Source organism: Panthera tigris, chromosome B3 (genome assembly GCF_018350195.1).
Source record: "Panthera tigris isolate Pti1 chromosome B3, P.tigris_Pti1_mat1.1, whole genome shotgun sequence".
Classification (NCBI taxonomy): domain Eukaryota; kingdom Metazoa; phylum Chordata; class Mammalia; order Carnivora; family Felidae; genus Panthera; species Panthera tigris.
Window position 1 is genome coordinate 35,492,917 of NC_056665.1, and position 13,417 is coordinate 35,506,333.

Genomic DNA, 13,417 nt, shown 5'->3' on the forward strand with positions numbered 1-13,417 from the left:
AAGCTCCAAAGAGGAGCCATTTTGTGTCTAATGAATGCTGCGGCCAGATGCTCGCATCTGTCGACCCGGGCTTCTCTCTACCCCCCTCTTCGGTGCGCGCCGCACACGATTTATGTTTTTATTTAGGAAAATAAATAAATGAAGAGAGGAGCGCGGTTCAGGGCTGGCGGCCGGAGCGGGCGCGGGGAGGTTCAACTCCTAGGCGGGCGCTCACGTGTAACTCCCTGCGCACCGGCCTCCGAGCGCCCGCTCGCTCTCAGCTCCTCATTAAGATGCAAAGAGCAAACTCCAGATCCTAATGAGGAGAAAATATAGATCCGGGGGCGCGCGGCCGGCTCGCGCGCGCCCGCCACCGGCCCCGGGGTGCGTGCGCTTTCGCGGAGATGCCGGGGAGGGACCCGCGGGCGCCCGTTGGGCCGGTCCACCCGGCGGGGCCCGCGGGGGTCCGGGGCGCGGCCGCTCCCCCACTGCCCGTCTGCCCTGACGTAACCCCGAGCAGCAGATCGAGGCTATCCGTTTGCGGGCGGACTGGCCCCGGAGTCGAGTGGCCTGTGCGACCGCGCGGGGGGTCCCGGAGGCGCGGCGGTTGGGGGTGCGCGAGGAGCGCGCGGGGGCAGGCGAGCGTCTGAGCCTCCCGAGGCGTCGAGGCTGGCTGCCGAGACACCCACGGGCCCGCACGCGAGCCCCTCCGCAGGCTTCCGCCGACGCCGCAACACAGCCTCGAGCAGGCCGGGCAAACCGGGTCGGAACGGGGAGCTCCCCGGCCACGGCAGGGCAGGGCCGCCTCCCCATCCCCTCCTCCGCTCCCCTGGCCCCAGCGCGCGGTGAGGAACCTCGGGAACTGGGCCGTTTGTCCGCCGGCAGCCGGCCCTTCCATCTGCGCTGCCCGCCAAGCCAGAGTTCCTCAGACTTCTAGCCGGCAGCCGCCGCACATCAAAGACGCTGTTTATTTGGCTTTCTGAAAAGAAGGACGAATGAACAAAGAAAAAAAAAAAAAGCTGGGGGCCAGTGGAAGGGGGAGGGAGGGCAAGAGAAGGGGTAAAGAGAGGGACACCCTCAGTTCCCAGCAAATTTTTAAAGGTGGGAGGCAACTTTGGGACCCACCATTTTCTCAGTCCTAAATCCTGCGAAGTGAAAACATTAAAGTGACAAAGTGATTCTGTTTGTTTTATAGTATCTAATTGGGCTGCTTTGCAGACCTAATGAGATTCCAGGGAGGAATCGTTCGCCGCCACTGCAGAATAAACTGATACATTACTACCAGCCACAGGTTTCGAGGACCGTACGGCTTGTCTTTTTTTCTTTTGTTGTTATTCCTCGGGTTCCCCTGTTTCCCCCTCCCGCCAAATAATTATTTGCTAGTAGATCGTGGGAAAAAAAAAAAAGAGGCGGGAGAAAAAAAAGTCTAGCAGCCCAGCACTATAATATATATCTATTTATTATATGTCTTTCGGTTAATTCCTGATCTGAGGAGCGCTGTTTTTCACTCCCATGCGAAAGTCACCAGCGGGTAGGGCCTGATTGCTACTTTTCATGCATAGTTTTAGACACAAGAGGGCATTGTGACGTCGCGCCCGGCGGCGCCCAGTCGCAGGCCGAGTCCGGTAGCCCCACGTGGGGGCCCCGCACTCCCATTGGCCAGCACCGGGCGAAGCTGCCACATTATTTTGTTACTTTTCAGTCCCTATTTGGAACTGCTCTCGCGGCAGTTCAGACCTCGTGCTCGTCCCCCTCGCCTGTCTGTGTGTGGTATCCGCAGGTCCCGGGCACTTTTTTGGGTGTGTGTGCGTGCGTGCGTGTGTGCGTGCGTGTGTGTGTGTGTTTGGGGTGTGTGTTTGGGGGGTTTTTCGGGCGCGGAGAGAAGAGCCAGGCCGAGGGGAAGGAAGGAAGCCGCAGAGCTCCCCGGTCTCGGGCTGCGCTCTCTCCTGCCTGTGCGCTCCGAGGCGGCGGTGGCGGCGCCGAGCGCTCCTCGCTGGGGACGCGGCGCTCAAGCTGGGAGCAGCGAGGACCCCTTTGCGGAGGCTTCCGGTGCCCGCTGGAGTTAGGATGCCAGGGCAGCTGATTTGCACCTACTGAGCCTGGAGTTTCCTCCTCGGCCCTGGGAAGGGCTTGCAGCGGCGGCGGCGGCGGCGGCGGCAGTAGCAGACGGAACAGCAGGCTCTCCTCTCCGAGGGGGGGCGTCTAAGCGCCCGCGCCGGGCTCCCGCCCTCACCCTCCGGCGCTCCTGCGGCCCCCAGCCGCCACCTGGGTGCTAGCCTCCTTCCTCTTCTCCCCGGGAGCCGCCTCTGGGATCGGACCCGCGCGCCCCGGATGCTGGGGCTGCCTCGGCGCGCCCCCCTCACGGCGCGACTCGCCGAGTGATCCGGAGGGGGTCCGCAGTCGCCCCAGGAGGAGACCCCGGCCTCGGGACCCCGCGCCGGAGCCACCGGGGAGACGACGATGTCCGCGCTGTCCCCGGCCCTGACGCGCTCCACGCAGCGGGGGGAAGGCGGCCGGTCGCAGACCGCCGAGCCCTAGGCGCACAAAGCCCGCGTCCGCCGCCCGGCCTCGGCGCCCGCCGACGACTTTGCCGCCTGCTCCGCAGCTCTTTGTCTCCACTTGGGGCGGGCGCCCGACTCTGGGATTTCGCTGCGAGAGCGGGCTGGGGGGGCCGGGGGCGAGCACTCGGTTTCCCGGCCGCCCCCCGCTCGGGCTTGGCTCCCCCCTCCCCCGCACCTCCCCGGCCCGAGCTCTCGGCGCTTCCACGCTCTCGGAATCACGACCCCTCCCTGCCATGTATCCGCAAGGCAGACATCCGGTGAGTAATTGCAACTCGGTTTATTTAAGCATCTATCATGGCAGGGTAAACGAGGCAGTTTATCTGGCACCTCCATTTTGCTTGTTGCTACCTTTATGGTGTGTGCGTGCGTGTGTGTGTCTGTGTGTGTGTGTGTGTGTGTGTGTGTGTGTGTGTGAGAGTGCGCGCGCGCGCGCGCTCACACAAAGGGGATGGGGATGGGGGGGCGCCGTGGAGAGAGGAGGTTAATTCCGCCCGAGTGGCGTTGGGGGGGTTGCCTGTGTTCCAGCGGAACTGTTTGTTTTCACGCTGCCCCCCTCCTCCCCCGCTCCCTCTCTCCAATCTCCCAACTCACCCGGCTATGTTCCAGTGCCGGTCTTACTTGGGAAGGGAGCCCCTTCGTGCAAGGGATGAGCCCCGCCGCCAATGGGGAAGGATTGGGGCGCCCCCCCACCCCACCCCGTCGGGCGGCTGAGAAACTTGCTGGGAAGGTTCTGGGCTGTGAGGGTGGCCTCCCGGGTTGGGCGGGGGGAGCCGGGGGAAGCCGCGGAGGGGCTGGGGCCGCCCGGAGCCCAGTCTGACGCCCCCGCCCCCTCCCCTGTCTCGTCCTCGCGGGCTCCAGGCTCCCCATCAACCCGGGCAGCCGGGATTTAAATTCACGGTGGCTGAGTCTTGTGACAGGATCAAAGACGAATTCCAGTTCCTGCAAGCTCAATATCACAGGTAAGGCCGGTGGGGGCCTCCCCGGGGCCGGCGGGAAGGGGCGTCCCCGCCGCGGCTCCTGCCACCCCCCGCGGGGACGGAGGGGGCTCCCGACCCGGGGCGGCGGGGCAGCCGGGGCCTCCGCCTTTTGTTTCCCCTTTCCGAGCGCGGCGCCTTAACCCTTGGCTGCCCGCAGCCTCCCGGCACCCTGGGCCGCGGGCGGGGTGAGGGTCGGGGTCGCGGCGGGCCCGCTCCGGGGGTCGCGAGCCGGGTTCTCCACCCGCCTCCCTCCCCCCGCCCCGGCCCCCGCGGCCCTGAGCAGTCCACGCGCTCGGCCGCGGAAGTTTCAAGTTGTGTCTCTCCCTCCCCCGCGGCGAGGACCCGAACCCCCTCCGCCCCGGGGCTGCGGGGTGACAGGGTCCCCCAAGGGGCGGAGGGGGGGGCGTTCAGGAAGTGGCAAAGCGGTTCTCAGAGGCCCTGACGTTGGGGCCTCGGAGGAGGCAGTGCGGGCCCCGGGCCTGAGCCGGCTCCTCCTGCCCTCGCAGCCTCAAAGTGGAGTACGACAAGCTGGCGAACGAGAAGACCGAGATGCAGCGCCATTACGTGATGGTGAGAGGCGGCCGCGGGCCGGGGCCAGGGCGGGCCCGGGGTGGGGGTCTGGGGGACCCTGCAGCCGAGTCCCCGGCCCGCCGCGGCCAGCCGCCGGGCAGCCCTGGGAGCCGGGGTTATCCCGAGTTATCCGAATGTGCCCCCGACCCGCCACTGCCCACCCCCCCCCCCCCCCCCGCCCCTTTAGCCCGGGCCACTTGGAGGAGGGTGGGTGAGAGGAGGGGCCGAAAGGGAAACCCAAATCCAGGCGGGGCGCTTTTGCGCTACGTTCGTGCCCCTTTAGTTTGTTTCCCAGAGGGACTGGTGGCCCCTGTCTTCGCTAGTAAGATAGGACTGGATCAGCTCACGTCTGGGTGGGATAACATCTCTGTTAGGGACCTCCGGGGAGTGTTGGGAAACTTTGCTGCTTTGCAGCCCTGGGATCTAGCCAGAGTGGGACAGGAGCCCTCTCCGCCTATCCCCTGCACGCGCCCCCCCCCCTTCGTTCCCCAGGGTTTTGTGAGAGTGGAGGAGCCTTTCAAAGCTCTCTGCCTCCACTCCCCTGCCTCAGCAGGGATACCCCAGCTTCGTCAGCCTTGGCGCAGTAGGGTAGAGTCTCTTCCCTTTCCCAGTGTCTGTTGCCCTGAGTTTCCATCTTCTGTTTGTTGAGAGGACATGGGAGGCACTTAAGCGCCCTCCCTGCACTGCTTTCCACATAAGAGGCCTTTGACACATTGCTAAATAACTCTCAGAGGACAAGAGGGGCCCAGTATACACACGATTCCCTGTTGAACCCGAACCTTGTATAAACAGGATATGTGGCCCACGAGGTGCTTGTGGAAGGGAGGGAGGGCCCAGCTTCTCTTACTGCTGCATCGATAATGTTCTGTAGAGATGAGAGCCACATTCACCCCTGGTCAGCCCTTCAACTCCCCTATAGCGGGGTTTGGGGTTTGATTTGAACTTCGTTAGCATTTGTATCCTAAAAGTGTGATTTGGCCAGAAACCTGGCCCCAAAGCTGATTTTGGAAAGTGAACAGATGACTGGGGGTTGCCTGTTAACGGCAATTCTTTTTGCTTTTAGTACTATGAGATGTCCTATGGCTTGAACATCGAAATGCACAAGCAGGTAAGTGCTTTTTTTCTCAAAATCTACCTAGCGGTTAAAAACCTAATAAATGGGTTTCTTATGGCCCCTGCCCTTTGAAAAGGAGCCTCGTCTTCTGTTCCCCCTCCTTCTCCTTGAAGAGCAAATGGATCCGGTCTCTGAAATGCAGGGTCTGAGGCGTTGCTGATTTCTTGGGCATGAGTTTTTGGCACCTGAGCTTGTGAAATTAGTCCTGGTCTTGGATCTTGGTATAAAGGAGCAGAGGAAACGTTGTGCCTTCAGGATCTGCTTTACAAACTCCTGAAACCCAGAGGGGGCTAGCTGGCTGCTTTTAAGTGTTTTAATATAAAATTCTCAAGGGGAAATGCAGGAGGGGTGTGTGTGTGTGTGTGTGTGTGTGCGTGCGCGTGTGCGCATGTGTGCCTGCGCGTAACAATTTGATGTTCTGCCTTAATAAGATTAAATTTCAAGAGTCTTTAAAGCCAGGCTGAGCTGTCAAAATTTAAGGGAACAAGCCACTAACTGCTTAAAAATACGAAGCCAGGATGAAATATAGCCCTCATGTCTTACGTTTGCGAGGCAGCTTTCTCCTCTCAATCTTCATTTGAAGGCAGCCCGGGTCCCCATTTTACAGAGAAGGAAGCTGAAGCAGAGAGGTGAAGTAACTTGCCCAGGGCTGCCTCGCCAGGACCTCGGAGGTGACTGGTGGTTGAGCTCAGCTTTGAAATCCTGAAGTCAAACCAGTTTAGCTAGTGTGGTGGTGTTTAATGGATATGTAAACTACCTCGTATTGTCACTCTCCTAATAACAGTATACCTCAAACCGAGCAAATACAAACAGCCTTTATCTCAGTGCATATCAGTAACTAGTCCCGGGTGCTAGGCTGGGCTGTGGGAGAGGCCTGTTTGTGTATTTGTGTTCCAAGGAGAGGCTGTCTGTAATTTGGCTTGGCCAGCGATTAGAAGTGACTTGGCACGAATAAATGGCGCAGGCCGGTTGTTCTTTTTAACAATTGGTGTTCTTGAAATCTCAGAAGACTGTTGACTCATTCTAGCCTTTGGTGACCGTGACTTGAATGGATTTGCTGCCCTAAATTAACAGTCGTTGACGGGGGTTTAAAATCTGCTCTTGACGGGGGCAGGGTCTGGGGCAGGTGAGAAGGGCAGGTGACCCTGAAATGCCTGTCCCTTGCGGCCTGCTCCGGTGGCTTCCTATAAAGCCTTTTGAATCTGTGGTTTCCTTTCTGTCCTGGAGGAGCCCCAGTGTTGGGTGAAGGGCAGCCGGAAAGGGGCCTGAGTTTACTGGGCCATGTGGGAAGCCAGTTTGTGGCTTCCTGAGGGATTAGCATAGGAAAGCTACCAAGTTTTCACTTCTTAACCCACAGAAATCACAAGCAGCCACGGCTTTGTATATCGAGATGTTTCTCTTCGGCAGAATGGACTGGAGGCAGGTGCTGCCCAACTTTAGGTGGGACTGAATGCATGGAGTGGACCTCAGGTGTTCAGGGACCCTTGGGCTGTTAGGCAAGGTGCCACCTTCTCCCTTTCTCCACCTCCTCTTTTTTCTTTTTTTTTTTTCTTCCCTCGGTGCTTAGTATCTTGGGTGTGTTTAAAGAGGGTAATTGCACCCAGGTTTAAAATTTATAGCAGCAGTTATTCTAAGAGCTTCATAATTAAGGCGTAATATGTCGTTGCATGTTGAGGTCTGCATGGGTGGTGTTCCCCGTGTCTGTGAGTGGTTGGTTCTTTGGCACGAGTCCACCTTGGCTGGTGGAGCAAAGGTGTTCCCGGAGTCCTGGGGAGACTCTGAACTCAGGAAGAGTTAACCGCCTTAACGCATGTGGTGGTGGGGTTTGCACAAAGAGCAGCTGTGTGCATCTGGGGCTTCTGGCCATTCCCCAGACAGGGTTCTCAGGGGGAGAATGCCTGAGGTTTGGCGACACGGTCCCATTTAATCCTCTCAGCTGCTAGAGGCAGGCAGACGGAGCGTTTGCACCCTTTGTACAGGCGGGGAAACTGAGGCTTCAGGGAGGCCCGTCGCGCAGGGCTGGGACTCCAGTCCAGGCCTCTGGATTCTCGAAATGGGTGCTTTACCCTGCCTGCCAGTCCCCTCTGCCCTACCGCCAGCTCCCCTTTGCTTTCCCAGCACGAATGAGTGGTGCCTTCTGGTGCCTTCGCCGGGTTTATGGCAATCTCTGGAGTTGGGTGAAATCGCCCGGAGGCTGTGGAGGAACAAAGAGGCAGGGAGGTGAAGAAACTAACCTGCAACCCTGACCTAATGGGGCTGGCCACTCCCTAGGCTTGCCGGGGTTCTGCAGAAGAAAACCCAGCCACTAATTGTAGTGTGGGTCTCGGGTGCATTTGGCGGATGGTGGTTAGGCCTGAGCAAACAAGTTTATCAGCTGACCTGTTTAGCGGTTGACTGGTGTTTTATCTGCACACACCATCAAGTGACTGGAGCGCTTGAATTATTCATGCAGTGTCCTGCCCTCTAGACTTGACTGTTCGTGTGATTACATCTGCCTGGAACAAACAGGCTGGATTCTTCGTCTTTAAGCTCAGGGGTGGGGGTGGGGACTGTCTGTACCTTTATGTAATAGGTGATCTCCAGAGCTGGCACTTTGGAAAGCGTGGGGGTCCTCCGCCTGCTCGCTCACATGCACCCCGCCCCCCCTTCACCGCCACCACCACCGCCACCGTTTTTTTTGTTTTTTTTTTTTAAAAAAAGGTCTTCTTTGCTGTCTCTGGGGAAATGCCTATTAGTTGGGAACCTCCGGGTCTGCCCGATAGGCCCTGGGTATTGACAGAGGGCAGCTGCCGAGGTGCGTCCAGCCCGTTTTTTATTTTACCGAGAGGTTAAGCTCACTGTGGCTGGCTCCTGCTGGCTGTTTCCCTGTATCCTTCTCGTTCTTCTTTCAAGCTGTCAAATCCCACAGAAGTAATAAATGGTTTCTCCTCCTACGCCTCTGCCTACCTCCCTAATTATGGCAAAGCAAAGATTACAGAATCACGGGCCTGGCCTGAGCTTTCAAGGGGTCACCCACCTCCTCTAAGCCCCTGCTTCCAGGCAGAATGTCAAGGGTGATTCAGGGAGGCGATGATGGCTGGCCAGCTCATTGATTCCTGTCCTGTCCCTGCCGAGGCTCTCCAGTGCCAACAAAGCCAGCTTCGAAAGGAGCGCCCCAGAGCACCTGTTGGCTGTGGGGTTTGAGGCACGAGAAGCTGGGTCAGGCTGTCTTCACCCTCCCCCGGTGAGCACTGAGGTTTCAAAAGAGAACTTGAGACATTTGGACTTTGGGGCAGCGCTATGCCAACCCTTTTTACGGTCACCCTTTTTCTATAAACCCAGAGGAGCAACCCTTCCTCCAAGTTTCTCTTGGCATCCTGGAACGGGGGGGGGAGCCCTCTGGCTTCTTATGCAAACCATTCCAGATTGCAGATGAGGAAACTGAGGCCAGGGAGGGGAGCTGAGATACCCAGTTACCCAGTCCCGCATTAGTGCTGGGGCTGCTAATGCAACCTTTTGTCCCGAGCCCAGGTCTCTGTTTAGCAAGACTCAAGAGGTGAGGTGTATTTGTTTACTAACTGATAGCACTCTGTGGCTTTAATTGTCATTGCCGCTTTCTGCATTATGTCAAGAGGCTAAGGCGACGCCTGCGAACCTGGCTATACCAAAGTACAAAGTACCCCATTTCGGGTTGTATAACCATATCAGCTGGATGCTTTTTGCCCACCGTCCTCTTCTGAATTGCCAGCTATTTGCACATCTAATGATTTGATGTGCGTAATAATAAACACAGTGGGGAACTAGCGACCCCAGAGGTCAGGTTCATGGGTGGGGTAAAGTGGTAAGGCCTGTGACCTTTTTACCCAAGGATACAGAAAGCCATGGCGGCTGGCCGTGGCCGCCGCGAACGCGGGGCTGAAGAAGGATATGGGAGATCTCTGTTTGTCCCCTCCCCTCTCATCACCCAAGTAATTAGGGGCTTGGCTGGAAGATGTCCAGGTACAAGTTGAAGTTTGGGGACCATCAGTGTTGAAGGCCGGGTGGCCAGAGGGAGCCAGCAGGTGGCGAGGTTACAAAGACCCTGCCCAGGAGTGCCTGTTTGTGGGGTGCGTCTGGGTTGAGCTAAGAAGAGTTCCGGAGTAGCGGGGGCGGGGGGGGGGGCAGGGGGGGTGGTTGCTGGCATCCAAGCACTCCTCCTAGGCCCTGGTTTCCACCTCACCTTTCCTGGCTGGTCACTCTTGCTGAGCTTTCTCCAGTCACTTAGCTCCTCTCACTGCGCCGAGGGCCTGCCATGGTCAGCTTTGGGGGTCTGCCGAGCTCAAAGCCCCCTGCCCCCTGTCCTGTGCACCTGCAAGGAGCTCCCGCCCCAGACTGCCTTCCACCCTAGCCTTCCCTGGACCCCCGTTCTTCACTGCTGCTGTTGCTATATGGAGTGAGATTCGTGTGCTCTTTTGCTTCTCATACGCTTGATCATTGGGATGGCCTCGTATCATCCGAGGAAACTGAGCCTGACTCTTCCTTCTTTCCATGAACTCTTCTGGACCAGGGGCCCCCGGAGGGCACAGAGCTCTTTTTCTCCTTGGGTTCCTCCTCCTCCACTTAGTATAGAGAGGGTCTGGTCTGTGTCAGAGGCCCTCGGTTTCCGTTCCGCTGTAGGAGTGAGCTCCCTTTTCCCTCCTGCGTGGGAAACTGCTTTCCTATCCCTATCCGTTTGCACAAAATCCTGGGACACTTGGGACCAAAAGGTAGTCAAGGCCAAACCTCAGTGGGGTTTCCCGCCTGCGATCTGGCCTGCATGGCGCCCTTTCTCACACTTCATCATCTCCTTTTTTGGTGGCCACGGAGGAAGCCCCTCTGCTGGGGTCTCTTACGGGCGCTTGGCACGTAACAGGTGCTCAGCAAACACGCTGGTTTTCCTTTACTCAGAATTACTGGGGTCATCAGAGGGTGGGATTCTGGTTCCCTGAGCTCTGGGAGTAGGAAGTGAGGGTTTTAATTGTGGGTTGGCTACCAGCTCTGCAGGCTTCCTCCTACGGCTCTCGGCATCCAGTTTCTTCATCAGTAAAATGAGGGGGTTGGAGCCGTTCCAAAACGGTTATTAGGGGCCTGGGATGTGCTGGGTGTGGGCCGGGGCTGGTTACACAGCCGAATCAGACACCATTCCCTCCGCTGGGGAGTTGGCATCTAAATAAGTCATGGCAGTGCAGTGAGGTAAGTGCTAATACGGCCCCAGTGTCACAGGAGGAGTACCCAGGACAGAACAGCTTATGCTTCCCGGAAAGGGGGAGGGGAAGGGGGATGGGGGGGGCACAGAAGACTACACCGAAGGGCTGTTACCTGAGCCGAGACTTAGAGGGAGGGCAGGGGTTTATGAGGCAGAAGCCAGCAGAAAGCCAGCCTGGGGGGAGGAGGGGGAGGACGCTGCTCCTCAATCTGGGTGGCAACCGCTCTTGGAAAGGCAAACGGAAGCACCATCCACAAGCTGGAATGGTGGGGGCGGGGGCGGGGCTCCACTTGGGGAGCCAGGCGAGGTGGTGACATTTTGCAGCAAAGTGATCTCCAAGGCCTCTCTGCTCTCACACTCCCGACTCCGTGGCTCCCTCTGTCCCCATATGGCTCTGCGGGGCTGGCCCGCGGGGGCCATCCGGGCCCCCGGGCAGCGGTGGGGGGGGTTGGGGGGGGGATGGGGACGCCCCACGCTGGCGGAGGGAGCTGGAGGGCCTCCCGGTGCCTGCTTCTCCACCCCCACATGCCGGTTTGAACTTTCTTCCCCAAAGTGGCGTTGCCTCCTTGCTCGTGTTGGTAATTCTGTAATGACTGGTTCTGACCCGCCCCTCCCCCATATTTAATTCTCATCAGCCAGCTCTCTCCACTTTGCTATTAATGATAGCAGCCAGCAAAATAGCTTTCAACATGCCATTGACAGTCTGGTTTAAGAGAGCACTTGAAGCAGTGCTAGACAGCTGAAAGCACCCATAATTGTGTACCAGAGTGAGAACTGCGTGCTCAAGGGCCTTGTTTTTATATGCTTAAAGGGACAATATCTTGTTTTCAACAAATGCTCTCTGCGACTCCCGGGCCAAGATGCTTGCTTTCTCGCTCTCTCTCACTCTCTGCTTTTCTCTCCCGGCTTTTTCTTTTCTGGCTCTCGCCTTAACACGGTAAAGTGTTCCCCCTCCGGTGGGGGCCGGGGAGAAACTTAGGGCAGGGGGGGGATTTCCTGCCTGAGCCTCAGTAAGGACTGTAGGGTGGGCTGGTTGATGTAAGCCCACATCCACTGCAGACAGGAGCACCCCCTCCCCCCCACCCCAGCGGGGGCAGGCGGGGGAGGGGGCGCTTCTTAGGACTTGGCCTTTCTGGAGTTTCTGGAGGAATGGATGGGAGGGCTGTTCTCACCCGGTGTTGTTGTGGAGTTCTTTTGTTTGTAGTCAGCCTGAGGGTGGGGCCCAGCTGTCACTGAATGTTTAGCTGAATGTTCAGGCTAAGGCCACCTTTGTGGGGACTGAGGGGGAGGGCTCCACTTACTAGAGAGGCAGATCCCAGACCTGGGACCTCGAAGGCCCTTTCAGCTCAGGTTCCGGAGGCTGTTCACTGTGCGGGTGGGGGGGGGGGCCCTCTGGAAAGCATGAGGGTGGGGAGGGGAAGGTCTTATTCTCAAGTGGCGGTTCATGCGGGGGTTTAGGGGCTTATGAGCCCGGAGACCCTTTAACTCAGCCCTGGAGATTTGCCTGAGAACAAACACCTCCCTCCCCTTCACCCCAGCCGACTCTGAAGAAGCAACACAACCCTTCGGGAGAGGTTCCCCTGTCCCCGCTGTCACCAAAGCTCCCCTTCACCAATGGCATCCTTTGAAGGGTGACAAGAGAGCTTGGGAACGACCAGGGCTGGGAGCGTGGACGGACTTGGCTTTTGTGTCGAAAGGGGGCCTCTTCCTTTCCACCCACCGAGTGAGGGACACAGACCGGGGTCTGGGGGCCTGGGGCAGCTGCCGCCACCACCACTAAGTATAACCTCAGGAGAAGACCTTTATGGAGGACAGACTTTGAAAATTTTGTTCTTCCACATACATAATTATGATAACATCGACTTCTGGTGTTTCCGTAGCACTTGACTGTTTACAAAGCAGCGAAGACATTTTCATCTTAGGAACCTAAAACGACAGGCATTTGGGCGTCGGACAAACAAACGGCAGGACAGAAGCCTCAGAGTGCGGGGTGTGAAAATGACCTGTATACATCCAGGGCACTAGAGGGCTGTGTTCATAAACTGGACGCGGCGGCAGGGGCAGGGGCTGGCTGTGTGTGGAAGGATGACGCCCAGGAGTCCCCCAAGGGATAGGACCATTTTGTATTCACTGAGGCCCCCTGAGCCCTGCGTGGTGCTGGGCCACGTTTTGGGGGAGGGGAGACTCGCAGAGGGTAACCTTCCAGTTGGGGGTTCTCCCTGACCCTGAGACCATTATGGACTTTCTGGGAAGGATACAGGTTTTCTCCAGCTTCTGAGAGAGACGTCTTTTGGCTGCAAAGTTGTGATTGGAGGAAGGAACGGAGAAGCGTCCTGAGTTTTTTTTTTTTTATCTTAAAGCGTCTTTAATCTAGCTCAAGTTTTTTGTTTTGTTTGTTTTTCACCTTGTACGGTGGACAGTTTAAACGTGAAAAGGGAAGAAAGGAGGTGGTGAGGAAAGAGATAGCTGGGAGGGGAGATGACGGAGCAGAGATACGGGGGAAGGGTGGGTAGGAAGGGGGTAGAGAAGGCAAACCAGGCTGAATTGGGATTATGAGAAGGAAGCGAGGGTCGGTGGCTTGGGGGTAGATGGGCAAGTTCGGCATGCCCTGGCTGTCTCTTTGGGCATGGAATGTTCCAGATGCCAGGACTTTGTCCTGCTGTCCTTTTAAATCCTTGGTAACCATCGTTACTTTTCAGCTGTTTGTTGCAGTTGTTGTGGCCCTTGTAATTCCGATTGAAGACTAGACTAGCCCAACAGGGGAAGTTCCTTCTTAGTGTGCCGAGGAAAGCTACCTGTTCCTTCATACGGGAGACTCCAAGGAGCAGGAATCCTTCTCCCAGTCCTGTAGCACTGGGAATGCCAAGAGCACCTTGGGGGCATGGGAGGGGGACTCTTCCTAAACTAGTCGAGAAGGCTTTGGTGCTAGACTCCTCCACCACCACCCAGCCAGTCTGTGACCCGAAGGCTGGAGGAGGGGGCCTGCTACTCGGTCCCCAGATACGCATCTCGG

The 13,417-nt window shown here is 57.8% G+C and overlaps 1 protein-coding gene across 8 annotated transcripts in view; it reads left to right on the forward strand.

Annotated features, from left to right (window-relative positions):
- Positions 1 to 1,623: 1,623 nt before the first annotated feature.
- Positions 1,624 to 13,417, forward strand: part of TLE3 (TLE family member 3, transcriptional corepressor) — a 47,983-nt gene continuing 36,189 nt past the window's right edge. For 4 of the 8 annotated variants that reach the window (XM_042988496.1, XM_042988498.1, XM_042988499.1 and 1 more), the window contains exons 1-4: positions 1,625 to 2,797; positions 3,399 to 3,499; positions 4,024 to 4,087; positions 5,151 to 5,195. In XM_042988496.1, the coding sequence (XP_042844430.1) occupies positions 2,774 to 2,797; positions 3,399 to 3,499; positions 4,024 to 4,087; positions 5,151 to 5,195 (234 nt within the window). In that variant the 5' untranslated portion in view covers positions 1,625 to 2,773. Of the gene's footprint in view, positions 2,798 to 3,398; positions 3,500 to 4,023; positions 4,088 to 5,150; positions 5,196 to 13,417 lie in introns of all 8 variants that reach the window. The other 4 variants (XM_042988495.1, XM_042988497.1, XM_042988500.1 and 1 more) reach the window with 2 other exon arrangements.